This window comes from Leucopleurus acutus (assembly GCF_964270905.1).
Source record: "Leucopleurus acutus genome assembly, chromosome: 16".
NCBI classification, from domain to species: domain Eukaryota; kingdom Metazoa; phylum Chordata; class Mammalia; order Artiodactyla; family Delphinidae; genus Leucopleurus; species Leucopleurus acutus.
The window spans coordinates 15515592-15536807 of NC_139158.1; the positions used below are offsets into that span (position 1 = coordinate 15515592).

Genomic DNA, 21216 nt, shown 5'->3' on the forward strand with positions numbered 1-21216 from the left:
CCTCTTTTTACCAGGCTTCTGAGCCAGGAGCCCTGAAACTAGGTGTCTGGGGACAGGCGCCACACCCAGCTGCAGAAACTAGGCATGGGACTTGGAACTCTTAGACATTTAGAGTGGAAGCCTGGAGCTCAGGTGAGTCATGGAAACCCTGGGGTCAGGCTCCTCTGCCTCCTCTACCCGCTTCAGCCACAAGACCCCTGAGAAACAAGGTGAGCTGATACAGTGCCTGGCTCCATAACCTGAACTCATATAAGAGGCAATGCCTTTTTCTGGGCACAGGGCCTGGCCTGTTGAACCCTTTGCCTGGCAACCTCTTCACTGATTCTTCCCATAACTGGCCCCTCCTCACTTGCCACGCCACTCAAATATCGCCCCCTCTGAGACAGGCCCTTCCGAGTCCACTATATCCAAAGTAACCGGCTCAATTACTTTTTCACAGTGCCTCTTCTTCTTGGCCTCAGGAATGCCCATAGATGACACACACACACACACACACACACACACACACACACACCCCACCTGTGTCCCAGCCTGGCCTGGCTCAGCCTCACTCCTTTGGGGTTAGGTACAGCCAGATGTGGGTGTTACACCCTCCCGGCCCCACTCATTCTCATGGGAGAGTAGAAGGGCACTGCCAGCCTGGTGTGCTCACAGCACCTACGACAGTCTGATCTGAGCCTGCCTGGGCTGGGCCTGTCCCCAAGGGTGGCCAGGAGGTGGGAGGCTGGTTACCTGGAGGCCCTGGACCAGCCTTTTCAGGAACACACATGCACAGGGGAATCTCCAAGCTTTTTTTTTTTTTTTTTTTTAATTTCTTACAAAACCACATGTCCCAGCCAGATAGGACAGTGCAGGCCCGCCCCCAGGCACTGTGGCTGGAGGAGGGAGGCCCCCATGGATGAGGGGCTGCCGACCCCAGAAGGACCGTCTGCCCCTCTGCACAAGGCCAGTGTGAGGAAGGGGTCTGGCTGGAGGCTCTGTCCTGCCCACCCCCAGCTGCTGGGAGAGAAGGTAGACCCGGGGTCCCTGGTGCTCTTAGTGCCTGCAAGGGAAGGAGTGCAGAAGAGGGTCTGAGGGGAGGAGGAAAGGCTGGGGTCAGGGATGGGGCAGGCCAGGGGGCAGGCCCACAGTATCTCACCGAGAATATGCAGCGCTATCAAACCAACGTGGAGACGCTAATGATGACCACCAGAACGAGGACAGTGACGGACAAACAGATGGCAATAAAGACTTTCTTCTGTGGGAGAGGAGTGGGGTCAGGGAAACTCAGGAGGGGAAGGAGGACCACCCGGGGGGTGGGGTGGGGGGAGGCTGACCTTCCGCGCCTTCTTCTGGCTCTCCAGGGCCATCTTGACATGTTCCTGCCCACGTTCCACATAGTCTGCTGAGCTCAGAATGTTCTTCTCAATTCTGTTGATCATCTCCCCCTGTTCGGAAGAGGGGGCGGTTCAGGCAGGTAGGAATGACTGGGGGTGGAGGGCCCAGCAGCTCCTCAGTCTGCCCAGCCCAACCACAAATGACTGAAGGACAATCCTGGCAGAGAACACTGCACTAACAAAGATGTGGAGGCAGGACCACATCTGACCAAAGTCCGCTCTCCTGCAGGTGGCTTCGAGGCCCCCTTCCACCATGTGGTCCCTTCTGTCCTGCTCCCTCTCCCCATACGACCTCTACTCGCAGTGCTGGCTGGGAGCTGAGTGCCTTACATGGCTCCTATCTTTTCACACAGGGTGAACTTTTGTCCCCTCACAAGTCTGTCTGAAGTCGTGTTCTTTAGGCCTGTCTCCCTGCTGCTGTGAAGCTCTCCCTATCCTTGTACTCCTACCGAGTGAAAGCTCTTCCCCATGACTCCCAGCTGCGAAAGAGCATTGGGTCAGCTCCTCCAGGACAGGGCTGGAAGCTCCCCTTATCCCGAGATAAGGGCCGGGGGAAGAATACCACCTCGCACTCCATCCTTGTACAGATTTTAGGAGGCAGGCCCTCTAGGGGGCAGCTGTGGAGCTCTCAGAAGTATGAGGGTAGATTCTGTTGGTGGAGGAGAAGCCAGGGTTGGGGCCATACCTGGGGTGGGCTCAAGTTTGAGGGATGGGGTACAATGTATAGAGGAGTGGCCATCCAAGTAGCTGTTCAGGAGGACGCAATTTGGGGGCACAGCTAAGGATGGAAATAAAGGCCAGCCTGGGGGCTTGGCCCAGTCTGGAGGGGAACAAAAGCCCCGGGGAGAGAGGCTAAGGGTGGAGGTGGGCTGACAGGCACAACACAGTCTCACGTCTGGGGGCTGAATCAAGCCTGGCCAGCTGCCTGGGGTGCCCACCTGCATCTCCACTTCAGTAGCCAGAAAAGTGAAAATCTCATGAAGTTCACGGATACTGCGCTCAAGCTGCTGGATCTCACTGTGCCGGGCCGAGATCTCATTTAGGGCCTGTCGAGTCACCTGTGTGTCCTTCAGTATCTGGAGAGTGGACAGGAGTGAAGGGACAAGTCACAGGGAAACCAGCAGCAGGTTCAGAATTTCCTGTTCAGCTTTGGAGCGGCCCTCAGGCCTAGAACTGGGGCCAGGCCCCTGATGAGTGGTTCCAGGCAGGCTAATTCGTGCCCTTCCGGGCCTCAGGATTCCCTCCATGAAAAACGGCCAGGACTCAGAGAGGACGGGGGGCCCGGCAGAGGGAGGCTGGCTGTGGCCACTCACATTGGACACAAACACCTCGCTCTGCCCGCTGTCCAGCATCTGCTCCAGCTCCTCGTCAGACACCATTCCAGCATTTGCTGTGAAGGAAAAGGCCAGGCTCAGAGCTGGTCAGGTCACCTGACCCTGTGGGCCGGACGCCGCAACTCACTGATCTTCAGCTGCCTCCGAATCCGCTCCACGTTCTTCTCCCGGTATTCGGACTGCATTGAGTTGCACTTGTTGATGAGCTCCACAAATTGTTGGGACAGGACCCCGTGCTAGGGATGGAGAATAGAAGCTGGGTACTCCTGGGAGGATCCCTGCCCGGTCTGGGCTTCAGCATCCCCGTGGGTACAGTGAGCAAAGAGCATGAGCTCGTAGGTGCCTGCTGCCTTGACCACCTTGAAAGGCTCCCCCAGTCTCCCAGAGTAAAAGCCGAAGCCCTTACCAGGACCTGCAAGGCCCTATATGACCCACCCCTTCCCCCGTTGCCCCTCTGACCTTACCTCCCAACACTGTGCCCTCACCCCTTCCCTCCAACCACAATGGGCTCTTTACTCCTCCCTGAGCAGAGCACAGCCCCACCTCAGGCCTTTACACTTGCGCGCCTTCCGCCTGGAATGCTCAGGCCCCACAAAGGCCTTTAGTCTTTGTTACAATGTCACCTTCTAAGTGAAGTTTTCTCCACCTTATTGCAACCTGCCTTCTCCCGATGTTCTCATTCCCTCTCCTCCTGCTCTTTTCCCTTAATACTTCCTACGTTCTAAAATAATTTACTGATTTATTATGGTGATTGTCTCTCTGCACTGGAATGTAAGCTCTGTGAGGATAGGGATCTTTGGTTCACGGCTGTATCCCAAACAGCTGAAAAAGGGTCCGGCACACAGTAGACCCTCAACAAATATTTGTGGAATGCTTGTTGAACACCAGCCTCACTGCTTAGACTAGAGGTGTGCTGGGATGCCCGGGGGTCATAGCGATTGCCCAGATTTTTACAGGCCCACCTGGGCCGTCAGCCTCTCACACCAGTGATTACCACAAGCCCCCCCTCTCCCCCGAAACGCTCTCTGTCCTTGTCAATTTTGCTGATGTCTAAAATCTGCTCATTCCTTGCAGTTCCTTCCTCAAAGACACATCTGCTCTCTTGGCTTCAGCTGTACCCTTTCAAGATGCCCAAACTGTTCCATCTTCAATCTGGGGTCTTTGCTGAGCTCTGGGCCCACCTACTTCAACTCTGATCTCCAAGAACTTCAAACCATGCCTCACTGCGCATCCAGAGGAGGCAGCTCAGACCACCTCAAACCTCCTTACAAAGCTGTTGATTCAGTGACCTTCCACCCCAGGGAAGTTCCTCTTCCTGACTTCTTGAATTCTGTCCCTGGGGCAGAGGATGTCTCTGTCACATATGCAGGGAACCTCCCAGCCATTTGACTGCACCCTCTTCTTCCCTGGGCAGAGCCATTAGCTACCAAGTCCTACCTGAGTAATGTCTTTGTCATCTATTCAAGCTTAACTCCCCATCTTGGCTTCTAGAAAGTATCTCCTACAGCCGAGCCCAGATCATGTCTAGGGACTCAGCAACTTCTCACTGAATGGAGGAGAAGAGGGCAGTGATATAATGGACTGGAAGTCATGAGACCTGGGTTCTTGACCTTGGGTGAATCCTATTCCTCTCTGAGCCTCAGTTTCCCCATTTGGAAAATCATCTGGTTGGACTTGATGATCTCTAAGGGCCCTTCCTTCTCACATCTGCCATCTAATGATCTATAAAACACTAGCTGAAATTTCCTAGTTCTGGGAATAATGAACCCACCTGGGTTTTTCTCATTCTTGTGTTGACCGAGTTATAGTTCTCATCAGCTTCCTCCTTCTGGGGCTCTATGGCTGTGGAAAGACACAAGAGTATTGGTAGAGCAGGGGAGTTTGACCTGTGGCTTCTGAAATTCGGTTTGGGGACTAGGACCCCAGCCACCCAGCCATACAATAGAGAGGGGCTTATGACCATAGGATGTTTTTTTGGAAATAAAATTTATCATAAAATGACTAATTCTGAGTCTCTGACAGGCAAAAGTATATTTTTCTTTGCAATAAATACGTCAGAGAATTCCCACAGGCATGCAGAGGCCTCCTAACAAAACCCCCATCTGCCTGCCCAAAGAATGCACACTGGTCAGCAAGAATTGTAGAAGTACAGCTGATCCTTGCACAACTGCATGGGTCCACTTATACTTGGATATTTAGAAAACAAATGCATGCTACAGAACTACATGATCCACGGTTAGTTGAATCCACCCATGCAGGACCTGGGATATGGAGGGTGGACCATACAGTTATATGCATATTATGACTTGGGGGGATGGGGTGGCAACACTAACCTCTGCCTCGGTCAAGGGTCAAATGTAAATGGTTTCATTATAAATAAGGGAACCTAAGAGGCAGGCACATGCTGTGGAAAGAACTTTGGACTGGAAGCCAGGAGACAGAGATTCTAGACGTAGGCCTGCTGTGTGACCTGGATATATGTCACTGGCCTCTCTGGGCCACACACTCCCCAGATATACCAGGAGCTGGGCAGGATCAGAGGAAAGTATCTGTCTGAGGTCCTAGAAGCTCACCCTTCAGCTGCGCGCGGATGTCCCTCCCCAGCTGTTTGATCTCGTCGCGCAGGTTCTGCAGGTCCTGCTTCATGCCTGAACAAGAGAAAGCCATGATGCCCAAACAGCAGCCCCTATCTCAACAAATCTCCCTGCCCACCACCTGCGTGGAACTACAATCCCCACAATCCCTCGGGCTCAGCATGCGTTCTACACCCAGGGTTTGACTCACTCTCCTCGGGAAGGGGCGTGGCCAGAATGGTGACCTGCTGCTTCTCCAACTCTCGGACTTTATTCTCCAGCTTGACAATAGTTTGCCGAATTGTCCGAACCTGGGGAGGATGACCGAGAGGGCTGAAGGAGATATGGGGGTACTCCAGGCCGCTATGCTCCTCGGGTCCTCCAGCCCCCTCGTGAATCCAGGCCGAGACCCCAGCCTCTTACCTTCTGGAAGAATTCATCGTCCGGGCTCCCCAGCCGTGCAGTGCCCGGGTGTACCACCAGCGCGACTCTCTCCTTGTCTTCATCGTCCGAGCTGTCATCCCCCTGCCAGGGCCGGGGTCACTGGCATCACTTCCTTAATATTGCTCTCGCCCAGCAGGACTCACAGACTTCCGGGTCTTTCCTTCCTAGCCCACAGCCACCCCTCCCTGCCCCGAAGACCAGGAGTCCTGCATTCCAGCCAGACCCCACCCCGTCCGCCTGTCCCCAACCCTGCTGTTCCGACTTCTCACCTGCCTCAGCTCGTGGGTCCTGTCCCGCATGGCGGCCCGAGCTCCCTCTCCCCGGCGCCGGAGCCCGGCGGGCCTCAAGATTCTAAGTTTGGAACTCCCGTATCCCACTCACACTCTGACACTCCCCTCCGCCCTCACCCTGCGGACCCCAAAACTGCCCCCTCCACGAGCCGCCAGAGGCTCTTTCCCTGGCACCATCCACAGTCAAGGGGAAGGAGCCGATCTCGGGGACCCCCACGTTTCCACAGGTTGGAATTCCCTTTTCTTCCCCCCCTCCCGCTCCAGTAGCCTCGGCCCCGCCCCCTCTGGGATGACTGGAGCATGCGCACAGGAGCTCGTCCCTTCCCCGCCCGAGGGAAAGGCGGAGGTCGGAAGCAGCAGGGCTCCGAACGGAAGCAAAATTGCCAGGACGTGAGAACCCGCCCACTTCGCCGGAACTATCGCATCTTCAAACGGAAATCTACTTGCCAAAAGGGGTGAGAATGCGTCATTGGTATGTAATCTGAGAGGCCCCTCATCTCACATCACCCCACGGTGCACCCCTCCTCGCGTCACGTGACCGGCCCGGTCCCAGCCTCTCGGACCACAGAACGTGACGCTTGGACTGTCACATGTCTCGGCTCTGTCAACTCCGTCTCTGGAACACCTATCTCCCCACGACGTCCTCGGCACCCCGGTGCCCGAGTTACCTCCCTTCAGCCCCCACGCGGCGGGGAGGGGGCGCTGACTATCCCCAGAGGCAGTGGGTGGTAGGACCCTGGCTGAATTCGGCTTTATTTCTTTTGGGTCCGGGCGTGTTGGGCAGACGACTTAGAATTTGGAGCTGTCAACATGATGAGACCTTGAAATTCAGAAAAGAAAAAGATCCAGCATCAGAGAGTTGCAGGGTTTTGTAGGCAGAGCATCTGGGGGTGGGAAGTGACCTCACCCGAGGCAGAAATCTCTTCTCCTGCATACTCCTGGCACAGCTTCTGACAGGTGGGCGGCTGGCGCCCGGCTTGAACGCTGCAGTCGCGCTGCACTCACCACCTTCTGAGCAGCGACACCATTTCAGGGCAGCTCAGGCTGAGAAAAGAGTCTATTATATTGAGCAGCATGTCACTTAGACCGCCGCCCCCCAGACCCCCACCTTGCACCGGAGTCTACCCTCTGGAGCCCACAAAAAAATTCCACATTATAGTGGCCTGTGAGCTCTTGAGGTGAGGGCATAACTGTAGGGTTCTCACCAGAATTCCAGCACCTAGTTCAATACCCAGCACATAGTGGACCCTCAGTAGATATTTGTGTTTTTTGGGGTTTTGTTTTTGGGGTTTTTTTGAGGTACACGGGCCTCTCACTGATGTGGCCTCTCCCATTGCGGAGCACAGGCTCCGGACGCGCAGGCCCAGCGGCCATGGCTCATGGGACAAGCCGCTCCGCGTCATGTGGGATCTTCCCAGACCGGGGCACGAACCCGCGTCCCCCGCATCAGCAGGCGGACTCTCAACCACTGTGCCACCAGGGAAGCCCAGTAGATATTTGTGGACAGAATCTTAGCCTTTCATATAACTGAAGATGAAGCTTATGGTTCCCTAGTCTTCTCTTTTAGGCTTCAGGCTGTCACGGTGACACTTCCCTAACCCTAGCCCTGTAGACATTCATTCATTCAGTGGATAGTTATTGGGAATTTACTATGGGCCAGACACTGTTCTAGGGCTGGAGATACATGAGGGCGTAACAGACAAGAATGCCTTGCACTTTTGGAACCTACATTCTATAGGAGGAGGCCCCAAGGCCACTGAGTGAGTCTCAGCATAGCCAGGATGAATATTAGTTCTCCTGGATCCCAGGGTTCTTTCCAGGGACCTTATATGAAGGTCAAGCAAGGGAAGGAAGGGCCCCTTTCTATTATGCCCTACTAAGGAAATCTAGATTTTTTTTTTTTTTTTGGCCATGCCGTGCAGCATGCAGGATCTTAGTTCCCAGGGATCGAACCCATGCCTTCTGCAATGGAAGCCAGGGAAGTCCCAAGGAAACCTAGATTTCTGTGACTGAGTTGCTGTGGACTTCTGGAAAGTCACTTCTTATCTCAGGGCCTTGATCTCCCATCTCTACAATGGGTGGCAATAGGGGGATGGGTGGCAATAGGGGGATGGCCTTGATCTCCCATCTCTACAATAGGGTGGCAATGGGATAGTCTTTATGGGTTTAGTCTTTATGAGTCTAAAGCTCAATGATAGTGAAACTGTCAAGTGCTGTATCACTCTATGTGAGGGGCTTTGATCCTTCTCCTCTTCCCTTTAGAATTCGGCTCGTCTGGGTTTGGGAATGAAGGAGTGAAGATGGTGCTGCTCTGATCAACCCACAGGGCGAATGAAGGGTTAGAGGCTTAAATGAAGGGTTCAGGAGGCCAAGCCCTGCCCACGGAGTTCCCTGGAAATCAGGAGGAAGAATTGCTCTGCTCTTGGGTCTTTCCTATTGGCCTCTGCCTCCCTGCCCCCCTCCTTTCTTTCCCTCTGTCTCTGTCCCTAGTCTCTCTCTGTCTCTCTGAGTGGTACGGTGGAAGGGCTTTTGGACATCTGACCTTTAGTCCTGTCTTAAATAATTCATTGCTCCTCCGTGGGCCCTAATTTCTTCATTTGACAACTTGGTCTGGTCATTTCTGTTTTGCCTAAGGTAAGAATTGAGCAGTATCAGGTGAGGTAAGGAAGGATATGAAAGGGTCTTGCAAAAGCCCCCCTCTGTGGGCTTTTACTACTGTGGATGCCAGGTCTCTCTGGGCCCACCAGTCCCACCTGTCTCTCTTTGTTTCTCAGCCTTTGGATGACTTGCCTTCTTGGTTCCAGCTATGATCTGGATTTGTTGGTGCCTTTGTTAAATTTCCCAGGATTATGATAGTCATCATTTTATTTGTGGTCTCTGGATGGGATCACAGGGCTATGGGATGGTGACTTAAGGGCATACATAGGAGGCTGGGCTCAAAGCCCCATGGAGTGGTGTGTGGAGGAGCTGGGGAGCAGAGGCCATCTAGAGGGAATAGCTCTGGGGATGGAGCTTTCCAGAGCTGAGCCCATATCTCTGTTTCATGGTCCTTTTTGACTCCTCTCAGGCCTTCTGAGCAGCCTTGAAGGGTGCATTAACTATATTGGGCCTCAAATGTGTGGGTGTTTGGGGGTTTTTCCTTTCAGTCTGTGGGAAGGTCAAACCCTACTTGATTTTCTTTAAATTTTGTTTTGGCTGTGCGGGCTCTTCGTTGTGGTGCACAGGCTTCTCTAGTTGTGGCGCTTGGGCTCTAGAGCGCGTGGGGTCAGTAGTTGCAGCGTGCAGGCTTCTCTCTACTTGCAGCACACAGGCTTAGTTGCCCCACAGCATGTGGGATCTTAGTTCCCCCACCAGGGATTGAACCTGCATCCCCTGCATCGGAAGGCGGATCCTTAACTGCTGGACCACCAGGGAAGTCCCAAACCCTACTTGATCTTGATGCTTGGCAGCTTGTCCTGTCCCCTCCATCTGCAGGTCCATCTACCAACAGTGGAACCAGATGACCTGGGTTGGAATCCCAGCTCATTCACTTGCTGTATAACTCTGTAAGGCAAGTTACTTAACCTCTCTATGTTAACTCAGTTTCCTCATTTGAAAAATGGGAACCATAACAGTACCAATCTCATAGGGTTGCCATAAGGATTCAATGAAATGATATATGTGTAAGGAGAAAGAACAGTATCTGGTATTAGGTGCTAAGTGTTTGCTGCTATTATATGAGGGTGATGATCACCATTGTCACTCTGATGATGTCAGCAGCCCCAGTGTCTCTGCCAGGGTTTCCACGCTGCTGCTCGTCTTCTTTCCCCTTTCCATCTCCTGAGCCCCACTGTGCGCCAGATCATAGGCTAGCTGTCTTGCCAACTCCTGCCCATCTCTCCTGTCTCCACTTGGATCTGACACACCATATATTTTGCTAATTTATTTTATATATTGTCTGCCTCCACCCCTCCTCTCCACTACTAAAATGTAAGCTCCATGAGGACAGGGATTTTCACCTGCATTATTCACTGCCATGTCCCCAGTGCCTACAACAGTGCCTGGCACATAGTAGCTAGTCAATAAGTATTCACAAAGGAATGAAATTATTTCTTTTTAATTTAATAGTTACCTAGCATTCACTATGTGCCAGGTACCAGTACTAGTACTTTATAAATATTTGCTCATTTCATTCTCATATCAATTATATGAGAAAGTACTATTATTGTCCTCATTTTACAGAGGAGGAAACTGAGGCACAGGGATGTTAAGTAATTTGCCCAAAGTTACACACTAGTAAATGCAAGGGCCAGGATTTGGAACCAGAAAGGAAGCTCCAGACTCTATGCTCTTTTTTTTTAAAATTATTTTATTACTTTATTTATTTATTTTTGGCTGCTTTGGGTCTTCATTGCTGCGCGGGCTTCTCAGTGCAGTGGCTTCTCTTGTTGCGGAGCATGGGCTCTAGGCATGCGGGCTTCAGTAGTTGCGACACGCAGGCCCAGTAGTTGTGGTGCATGGGCTTAGTTGCTCCGCGGCATGTGGGATCTTCCCAGACCAGGGCTCAAACCCGTGTCCCCTGCATTGGCAGGCAGATTCTTAACCACTGTGCCACCAGGGAAGCCCCAGACTCTATGCTCTTAGCCAGTTCACTAGGATCCAAGGAAAATGCCAGCCAGGGATGGCTCCCTGTGTTCCACCCACCTTTGGGGAGTTGTTGCTACCTATTGATGCACTGCTTTGGATCATCTGTGGGGGGAGGAGGGGGCCGACTGCAAGACTGAGCCTTTTTCCTTCCCCCATCACAGGGTCTCTCTTCCACACCTGTTGGGTTGGAGCGGACTGCCGGGGAGGTTGTTGGTCCTCCTCCCATTCCGTTTGCCGTCTCCCCAGGAACTAAAGATGTCCATGCGTGTATTACATAAAGGGCTTCTCTTCACCCTACAGATGTCTCTGAGGCTGGTTTTGTGCCCAAGCCCCAGGTGTTACAGAGATGACGCCCACACAGCTCTCTCCTCATGATATGTCTTGAGCCTGACCTTGGTCACTCCCTAGAGCGCCATCTGAGAACCTCCCTTCTTTAAACTCTACACACATTCTCGTGGCTTTGACTTACACCGTATTTGGCTCCCAAGCCCACGTCTTCAGCCCCCAATTTTCTCATAAGCTCTAGACCCCTGAATCCACTTGCCTCCTGGACATCCCCATCTCCCCTCTTGGAGGTCCCATGAATGTCTTAAACTCACCATGTCCCAAACACCATGCATCATCTCCCCCTGAGAATGTCCTAAACCAGCTTCTGTTCCTCCTGTTTCCTCTCCATGTGGATGACAGGGGGTCACCCATGCCATAACCTTGGCCTTGAACTTCATTCTAAAGGTGATGCTTCACACAACTTGTCAGGATAACCTCCATAAAAATACTAGAAGAGGGCTTCTCTGGTGGTGCAGTGGTTAAAGAATCCACCTGCCAATGCAGGGGACACAGGTTCGAGCCCTGGTCCGGGAAGATCCCACATGCTGCGGAGCAACTAAGCCCGTGCGCCACAGCACTGAGCCTGCACTCTAGAGCCCGCGAGCTGCAACTGCTGAGCCCACGTGCCACAACTACTGAAGCCCATGCACCTAGGAACCGTGCTCCGCAGCAAGAGAAGCCACCACAATGAGAAACCCGCGCACCGCAGTGAAGAGTATCCCCCGCTCGCCGCAACTAGAGAAAACCCGTACACAGCAACAAAGACCCAACACAGCCAAAATTTTAAAAATTAAAAAAATAAAATAAAATACTAGAAGAAAATTTGGGCAAAATTCTTTATAATTCTTAGAGTGAGGAAGGCCTTTCCAGCTACAGCTCAAAATTCAGAAACTAAATATTTTGTAATAACCTATAAGGGAAAAAAATCTGAAAAAAAAGATATATATATATGTATAACTGAATCGCTTTGCTGTTCATCTGAAACTAACACAACTTTGTAAATCAACCAAACTTCAGTAAAAAAAATAAAAACACATTACCAATGGATATGAAAAATTCAGAAACTATAAAATAAAAGATTATTATATTGTCTACGTGAAAAAATTCTGCATGGCAAAAAAAGTCAAAGCAAAATCAAAGGACAATAAACTGGGAAAAAATATTTGCAGTCCTTATCATATACAAAGGGCTAATCGCCCTACTATTTAAAGAGCTCCCATATATCAATAAGAAAGACCAACAGTTCAATAAAAAAAATGGGCAAAGAACATGACAGATCACAAAAAGACAATAAAGACAAACAAATATGCAGATGTTCATCTTTGTGCATAATAAAAGTGAAAATTAAGATAATACTGAGATATTATTTTTTAATTTATTGCACTAGCAAAATTCATATGTTGTTTTTTCTTCTTTTTTTTTTGGGGGGGGGGCCACACTGCACAGCTTGTGGGATCCCAGTTCCCCGACCAGTGATAGAACCCGTGCCCCCTGCAGTGGAAGTGCGGAGTCTTAACCACTGGACCGCCAGGGAAGTCCAGCAAAATCCATATGTTTGACAACATAGTCTTTTGGCAAAACTGTGGGGAAACAGGGACTTTCACTCATTGGTGGGGCTGCAAAATGATACAACCCAGACCATAGTTATCAAGATTCTGAATGTATATATTGTTTCTGAATTCTGAATGCATATATTGTGTCTCCAGATTCTAAGAATGGCTGGGTGGTTTTTCTGCCCATCTTACCTTAGATTACTCAGCAGCAGTCAGCTTGCCCCTTGGCTGGAGTTGGATGGCCCACGATGACCTCTCTCACACTTACATGTCTGGGACCTAAGCTCTGATGGTCCAGTTGACCAGGATGGCTGAGCCACTCTCTCTCTATGGTATTTCATCCTGGGTTTCTTCATAGCATAGTGGCCTCAGAGTTCCAAGAGGGTGAGAGTAGAAGCTGCAAGGTCTCTTGAGGCCCTCCAGCACAACATTACTTGCACCATATTCTATTAGTTAGAGCAAGTCACAAGTCCATGCAGGCTGCTGTCCATTAGCGGGTATGCAGCCATCAAAAAGAGTGAAGATATTCATTATGTATAAATATGAAAACATTTCAAAATATATTGTTAGTTAAATGTTAGAATGAGTGTATCATGCTACCGTTGTATAAGAGAGAAAGTGTGCATGTGAGTGTGTGTGTGTGCGCAGGCATATGTACGTGTTTTTCCTGGAACCTCATAAAGAAATCCTGGAAAGTTGTGCATAAACAAATAGAAGTGGTTCCTGTGGGTGGTTTGTGAGACTAAGGTAGTGAGTACAATTGTTAGAGTAAGAATTTTCACTGGAAACCTTTTGTATAATTTAGATTTTTGGACCATGTGAAAGTATTTTTATTTATTTATTTATTTATTTTTGTTTTGCGGTACGCGGGCCTCTCACCGCTGTGGCCTCTCCCGTTGCGGAGCACAGGCTCTGGACGCGCAGGCTCAGCGGCCATGGCTCACGGGACCAGCCGCTCCGCGGCATTTGGGATCTTCCCGGACCGGGGCACAAACCCGTGTCCCCTGCATCGGCAGGCAGACTCTCAACCACTGCGCCACGAGGGAAGCCCTTATTTATTTTTATTTATTTGTTTTATTTATTTATTTTTGGCTGCGTTGGGTCTTCGTTGCTGCACGCGGGCTTTCTCTAGTTGCGGTGAGTGGGGGCTACTCTTCGTTGCAGTGCTTCTCACTGCAGTGGCTTCTCTTGTTGCAGAGCACGTGCTCTTGGCGCACGGGCTTCAGTAGTTGTGGCGCACGGGCTCAGTAGTTGTGGCTTGTGGGCTCTAGAGCGCAGGCTCAGTAGTTGTGGCGCATGGGGTTAGTTGCTCCGCGGCATGTGGGATCTTCCCAGACCAGGGCTCGAACCTGTGTCCCCTGCATTGGCAGGCGGATTCTTAACCACTGAGACACCAGGGAAGCCCAGTATTATTTACTTTAAATAATTATATCAAAGAAAGAATGGTAAAGGCATACCTTTGAATACTTTTAAGCAAAGACATATGTCTTAGCTTGGGCTGCTCTAGCAAAAAGCCATATACTTGGTGGCTTAAACAACAGACATTTATTTCTCACAGTTCTGGAGGCTGGAAAGTCCAAGGTCAAGGTGCCAACAGAGGGAGTTCCCTGGCGGTCCAGTGGTTAGGACTCTGCGCTCTCACTGCCCAGGGCCAGGGTTCGATCCCTGAGATCCCACAAGCAGCGTGGTGCGGCCAAAAAAAAAAGTGCCAACAGATTTAGTTCTCGGTAAGGGCTCTCTTCCTAGCTTGTACTCACTGTGTCTTCACATGGCAGAAAGAGAAAGTTCTGCTGTCTCTTCCTTTTCTTATAAGGGCACTAATCCCATCAGGGGCTCCACCCTCATGACCTGATCTAAACCTGATTACCTCCCAAAGGCCTCATCTTCTGCTACCATTACATTGGGAATTAGGGCTTCAAAATATGAATTTTGGGGGGACACAGACAGACAGCCCCTGATAGAACACCATGATCAAACTTTCATTTTACAGAGATACCCTCTGGTGGCCACGTGCAAGGCCACCACAGATGACTGTGCCAGTGTGCACTACACAAGGCACCACACAAAAGGGCCACCAAGTACATGTAGACACCATGTATTTGAACATTTATTACAACAGTTATCTGACAGATGGAGGTAGAGTGTCCTGGGAAAGGCCACCTTTCTCTATTTGCACAAGGGTGCAGTAAGTATTGACTATAGTGAAGGTTGATTGGGAGATCAGTTAGGAATCAGGCCAAAAATAATGAGGCCTGAAGTTAGGGATGCAACATTCACTAAAGAGACAGATCTATCAGACACGGTTGCAGATTGGAAGGGATGGTGAGGGAGGAGGAGGGTCCTAGAGCACTCCTCAGTCTCTGGCCCTTGCTGTATGTGGAGGCAAGTTTGCGGGAATAAGAGAAATACCTTAAAATAAATTGCCATTATAAATCATAGCAACAAACTATTAGGAAATGTAAAAACACCATTTACAGAAATATATGATGCCTGGGACTTCCCTGGTGGTCCAGTGGCTAAGACTCCACGCTCCCAATGTAGGGAACCCAGGTTCAATCCCTGGTCAGGGAATTAGATCCCGCGCACCACAACTAAAAAGATCCCACATGCCACGAAGAAAATCCTGCATGCGGCAATGAAAATCCCACATGCCACAATGAAGACCCAGCACAGCCAAATAAATAAATATTTTTAAAAAAGAAATATATGGTGCCTAAATAAATCTTTTAAGAATATGTCAATGGCCTTTATGAGAGAACATTTTTAAATTTTATTGAAAGACTTTAAAGAAGTCCTAAACTAATGGCTAGATATACCACGTGCATGGATAGGAAGACTCAATATTATAATGCCATCGGTTCTCCCAAAACACATCTACAAAGTCAGTGCCATGATCTAGTCTCTGCTGCATGATGTTGACTCTGGTTTTGATGGAGAGAAGGGCTAGAATGAGCCCACTGGGAGGCAGATGCCCGTCGATCAGGAGAATGTTTCAGTAGTCCAGGATTTCTGCCTGGTTTGAATCCTAGCTCCTGTCTCGAGTAAGTTACTTAAACTCTTTTACTTCAGTTTCCTTATCTGTAAATGGAGATAATAATAACAGTAATCCCAGATGGTTTTTGTGAAGATTAAATGAATTAACACTTAAACAGGGACTTAGAAGTTAGGTAAGTGGCTCCATGGGGACAGGTTGGTGTTTGTTTTGCCCTCTTCTGTGTCTGTAGCCACAGGGCATAGTCCTGGCACAAAGAGCAGGGCCTACATAAATACTGGTTAATGGATAAATAGGTCAAATGGGTATTCCTTCTTTTGTTCCTGAGCAAGCAGGTGTGATAGGTCCTGTGCCAGATACCACGGGGAGGCAGAGATTAATCAGATGGGGTCCTTGAATATGAGGCACTCGGAGTCCAATGGGTTGTTAAGCTGCATTTAAATTTTGCCACCTGAAGCACTGAGTCTTCCTTGAAGGACAGATGCTCTGGGAAGTAACCCAAGCCCACTACAAAAATAAACCTTTGTTGTGTTAAATCACTGAGATTTGGGAGGTATTTGTTATATAGCATAACCTAGCCTTAGCCTTGCCTATCTGATATACTGTGGTTCCCAAACTTTACTGAAAATAAGAATTGCCAGAGGTAATTGCTAAAAACCCAGATCTACTGACTCAGAATTTCCAAAGAAGAGACCTGGTCATCTGTATATGTAACAGGCTTGCCCTTCAGCTTCGGGAGGGTCAAGAAAGACTCCTGCAGCTCACCTTGAAAGGAAGAGTAGGAGTTGGGCTTGGAGATGGAAGAGGGAAAGGTATTCCAAGGGTCAGGAACAACGTGAAGAAAGGCATGGAGGTGGGGAGACGCAGGAACTACCTTGGGACCAGAATCAGGTACATGGGGAATGGTGGTACGTGCTAAAGTGGGAAGTCAGGTGAGAAAGTCTGAGCTTTATCTCATCAGTGACGGGGAACTGGAGAGGTTTTCTGAGCAGGGGCTGGCCTGGTGATATTGATGCTCTAGAAAGGCCACTCAGTCAGGGAGACTGCATAGGAGGCTGGTGTGTGGTCCAGGCAACCCACCTCACATTGTTATTGAGTGGACTTTAAGTGAGCATGGATGTATTGAGCTCAAAATCACTGACCCGTGAGACGGATTACCATTGTCGTCACATCGTGTGTGCTTATATGTGTCCTTAGAGCCGCAGCCAGATTTGAATTGTGCATCTTTCACACATTCACTCATTTAATGAATATTTACTTTTTTGTTCTGTTTTTTTTATTTAACTAATATTTATTGAGCACCTACTATGTGCCAGGTGCCATAGTGCCACTGGAGAACCAGCAATGGACAAAACAAGCAAAAACCCCTGCCTTGAAGACCTGAATAAACACTTCTCCAAACAGGATATACAGATTGCCAACAGGCACATAAAAAGATGTTCAACATCACTATCATCAGGGAAATGCAAATCAAAACCATCATGAGATATCACCTCACACCTGTCAGAATGGCTATCATCAAAAAGAACACCGATAGCAAATATTGGCGAGGATGTGGAGAAAAGGGAACCCTCGTACACTGTTGGTGAGAATGTAAATTGCTGCAGCCACTACAGAAAACGGTATGGAGGTTTCTCAAAAAACTAAAAATAGAACTACCATATGACCCAGCAATTCCACTCCTTGGTATATTTCCAAACAACAACAACAACAATTAAAAAAAACTAATTCAAAAAGATAATTGCACCCCAATGTTCACAGCAGCATTGTTTATAATTACCAAGATATGGAAGCAACCTAAGTGTCCATCAACAAATGAGTGGATAAAGAATATGTGGTGTACACACACACACACACACACACACACACACACACAACGGAATACTACTCAGCCATAAAAAATAATGAAATTTTGTCATTTGCAACAATATGGATGGACTTGGAGGGTATTATGCTAAGTGAAATAAGTCGGGCAGAGGAAGACAAATACTGTATATATCACTTATATGTAGAATCTGGAAAATACAACAAACTAGTGAATGTAACAAAAAAGAAGCAGACTCACAGTTATAGAGAACAAACTAGTGGTTACCAGTGGGGAGAGGGAGGGGGAGGGACAATATAGGGGTAGGGGATTAAGAGGTACAAACTATTATGTATAAAATGACTAAGCTATGAGGATATATTGTACAACATAGGGAATATGGCCAATATTATATAATGACTACAAATGGAGTATAATCTTTAAAAATTGTGAATCTCTATAGTGTACACCTGTAACTTATACTGTACATCAATTATATTTCAATTTTTAGAAAATCCCTGCTTTCATGGAACTTATTTTCTTTGTCTTTTTTTTTTTTGTGGTATGCGGGCCTCTCACTGTTGTGGCCTCTCCCGTTGTGGAGGGAGGCCTCTCCCAGGCTGCACAGGCCGGATGCACAGGCTCAGCCGGATGTACAGGCTCAGCGGCCATGGATCACAGGCCCAGCCACTCCGCGGCATGTAGGATCTTCCCGGACCGGGGCACTAACCCGTGTCCCTTGCATCGGCAGGCGGACTCTCAACCACTGCGCCACCAGGGAAGCCCCCTTCTTTGTCTTTATGCTGGGATAAAGGTGTGAGGGAATATGCCATTCAGTCATTAATCTCTTCATTCAGATTTTTAGTGAATGTCTACTTTGTGCCTCACCTCATGTTAGTTGCTGGGGAGAAGCAGAAATGAGTCAGCCCCATGGGACTCCCATGGGAGTCCAGTGGTTAGGACTCCGTGCCTCCACTGCAGGGGGCACGGGTTCCATCCCTGGTGGGGGAAGTAAGATCCTACAAGTTGCGGGGTGGCCAAAAAAACAAAAGAAATGAGTCTAGTGTGGAAGCAGACTCAGCCCACGGCTCATGAGGCTGTCAGCCTGGACTGCCGGGAGAGGCTTTAACTGGGTCTTGAAGGATGAGAAGGCTGACTATCAATGAAGGGACGAAACAGCGTACTGGGTGGAGGAAAAGACACAGCAAAAGACTCCAGGGTGTTTGGGGTCCATGATTCCTTGGTGTCGTTAAGGCCTGGGGTCCATGGAACAGGGAGGGAAGTGGTAGGAGAGATGAGGTGATGGGGACCAAATGCCAGAGCAGCGATTGAGTGTAATCCGGGAAGTTGTGGGGCGTTGACTTTGTTGATGTAGGGGACTGATTTTATCTCATTTCTTTCGGGGGTAATCACACTAGCACCTGGGTAGAAAACTGGATGTGAAGGAAAAGGGCTGCAGGCGGGAAGACCAGAAAGGAGGCTGTTCTTTCTTTCTTTCTTTCTCTCTCTCTCTCCTTCCTTCCTTCCTTCCTTCCTTCCTTCCTTCCTTCCTTTCTTTCTTTCTTTTCTTTCTTTCCTTTCCTTTCTTTCTTTGCCATGCCGCACGGCTTGCAGAATCTTAGTTCCCCAGTCAGGGATTGAACCCCGGGCCATGGCAGTGAAAGTGCCAAGTCCTAACCAACCACTGGATGGCCAGGGAATTCCCCAAAAGGAGGCTGTTCTGATGGCCCAGGTCAGTCACCCCTAGACTGACCAGGGGTGGTGGGGATGGAGGGGACCCAGGAGACAGCTCTGGATTTGGCAGTTGAGGGAGGGGCTAGAACCTTGTGGTCTTACGAGAATGAGCTTTGTAATCAAAAAATGCAGGCAAGAGCCCCAGCCCTGTCCTTTACTAACTGTTATTTAACCATTCCAAGCCTGTTTCCTGATCTGGGCACTTGGGATAATAGGAGTAGCTGTCCTGAGGTTGGAAGGATTATGGGGGCTACTCGGTGGAGCACCAGGGACTTGGTGGATGCTCGGAACATGGTAGCATTCTTTGGATGGGGGAGGGAGCCAAGGACAGCTTTCTGTGTGCTTTGAGTGACTGGGTGGATGGAGATGCCCTCTTTGATGGAGAGCACTTTGGGGGAAGGCGAGGCCACCACAGTCTTTGTGGTCAGCGTCAAAGCCCTGGCCTCGCTCACGATAGTTATGGATCCACATGTGTCCGAGTGCATCTTTGGTCTCTGTTCTTGGTGCTCAGCTCAGTGCTCAGGCATACAGCAGGTACTGCCCTTGAGGAGCAGGACCTGGCTTGCAGGTATAGATGTGGATATTGCAGGCATGTAGGCGCGGCTGAACCTGGGGAGGTGACAGGGTATAAAAAGAAGAGAGGGCTTCCCTGGTGGCGCAGTGGTTGAGAGTCCACCTGCCGATGCAGGGTACGCGGGTTTGTGCCCCAGTCCGGGAAGATCCCACATGCCGCGGAGCGGCTGGGCCCGTGAGCCATGGCCGCTGAGCCTACGCGTCCGGAGCCTGTGCTCTGCAACGGGAGAGGCCACAACAGTGAGAGGCCCGTGTACCACAAAAAAAAGAAAAGAAAAGAAAAGAAAAGAAACTGGGAGGGGGGCCCGGAAACCCTGCTGCTGCGGGGATGTGGAAGAAAGGGGGGTGGGCGGTCTGGAATGAGGCTGGGAAACAACATCCAGAGTTTGGAGGGGGAGGCGTGGGAGGCAGGAGGCAGGTGGGAGCCAAGATGGGAAGGATTTCAAGAAGAGAGGGGTCATCAGTGTCGTATATCCTCCGATCACGATCACGGAGGATAAGGCCTGGGAAGTGGTCCATGGATTCAGCATAGAGGAGGTCACTGGGTAACTTGGCAGAAGCAGGTTCAAGGCCTGTTAGAGGCCAAAGCCCCATTGCAGGGGTAGAGGACTTGATGTGACATTAAGACGTGGAGATGGGAAGAGGTGAGGCAGGCATTAAGGAGAGGGATGCAGGGTACTTGGACCCTCGGGGGGACCAGAACTCCTCTCCCAATAAGGACAAGTTTTGTTTTGACAGTCAGAGCCATCTAAAGATAGGCCAGGAGGTCCCCGGAGGTGGTGAGCACCCTGTCCCTGGAGGTAGACAAGCAGAGCTCTGTGACCCGCACTTTCCGGGGACTCTCACACTTAGAGTGGGGAAGGCTGTGCAAAAAAACAAGCCCCATGTCCTTCTCAGCTAGGCTTGACCGATTCCTTGCATCACAGAAGCCACCTAGAGGGTCACTCTTGCTATTTCTAGTGTCCAGAGAGCCTCCCGCAGGGACACACACACAGAGGTGGTCGTGCACAGATTCACACAGATGCTCCCAAACACAAACTATAAAATCTATCTCTATCTCCTGGTGTAAAGGGATCCACAGCTCCTCTCCCCAGGCTATTCCCTTAATTCATTCCCTTACCCCTTCTTTCTGCCATTCCACCGTCACCCCCGTCCCACAGCAGCATCCCTGTGCCTCCTGCCACATCTCCGTCTCTCCGCATCTCTCCCTCCTCTGTGGCTCTGCCCTTCCCCACCCCCCTCTAGGCCTCTCCAGTCTCCCTCCCTCCTGGGTCCCCCTCCCCGGACTACAACCCCCAGGCGCCCCCAGCCCCGGGCGCTGCGCATGCCCCCTGCTCCCCGCCCCCTCCCGGTTCCCCCCTCCCTCCCTTCCTCCTTACCTCCCTCCTCCCCCCTCCCCCGCGCTTCAGCTCCCGCATCCCTCCATCCAAGCCTGTGCCGCAGCCGCATCGCCACCGCATACCCGGCAGAGCCGAGCCAGGCCCAGGCCCCTGCCCCTGCCCGGCCCTCAGCCCGCCGCCCCTCAGCCCGCCCCCGCCCGCGGGCCCCCCTACAGCGGCCTCGGCGCCCCCCCGCCGGCGCCCCCAGACT

General features: G+C 50.5%; 1 protein-coding gene across 1 annotated transcript; it reads right to left on the reverse strand.

The window, feature by feature from the left end:
* Positions 1 to 634: 634 nt before the first annotated feature.
* On the reverse strand, positions 635 to 6218 carry STX4 (syntaxin 4). Its single transcript, XM_082856870.1, has 11 exons — positions 5997 to 6218; positions 5707 to 5808; positions 5495 to 5594; positions 5284 to 5358; positions 4482 to 4552; positions 2838 to 2946; positions 2690 to 2766; positions 2315 to 2452; positions 1317 to 1427; positions 1139 to 1237; positions 635 to 1042 (listed from the first exon to the last, which is right to left on the reverse strand). Exons 1-10 carry the CDS (start codon positions 6024 to 6026, stop codon positions 1157 to 1159), a joined length of 894 nt encoding a protein of 297 aa, XP_082712996.1. The 5' UTR covers positions 6027 to 6218; the 3' UTR covers positions 635 to 1042; positions 1139 to 1156.
* Positions 6219 to 21216: the final 14998 nt, after the last annotated feature.

Coding starts and splice junctions, on each gene's coding strand:
- STX4 (XM_082856870.1), bottom strand. CDS start 6,026: ATGCGGGACAGGACCCACGAGCTGAGGCAG. Junction 5,595..5,706: donor ACGATGAATTCTTCCAGAAG/GTAAGAGGCTGG, acceptor CATCCTCCCCAG/GTTCGGACAATTCGGCAAAC. Junction 4,553..5,283: donor CATCCGCGCGCAGCTGAAGG/GTGAGCTTCTAG, acceptor GTCTTTCCACAG/CCATAGAGCCCCAGAAGGAG.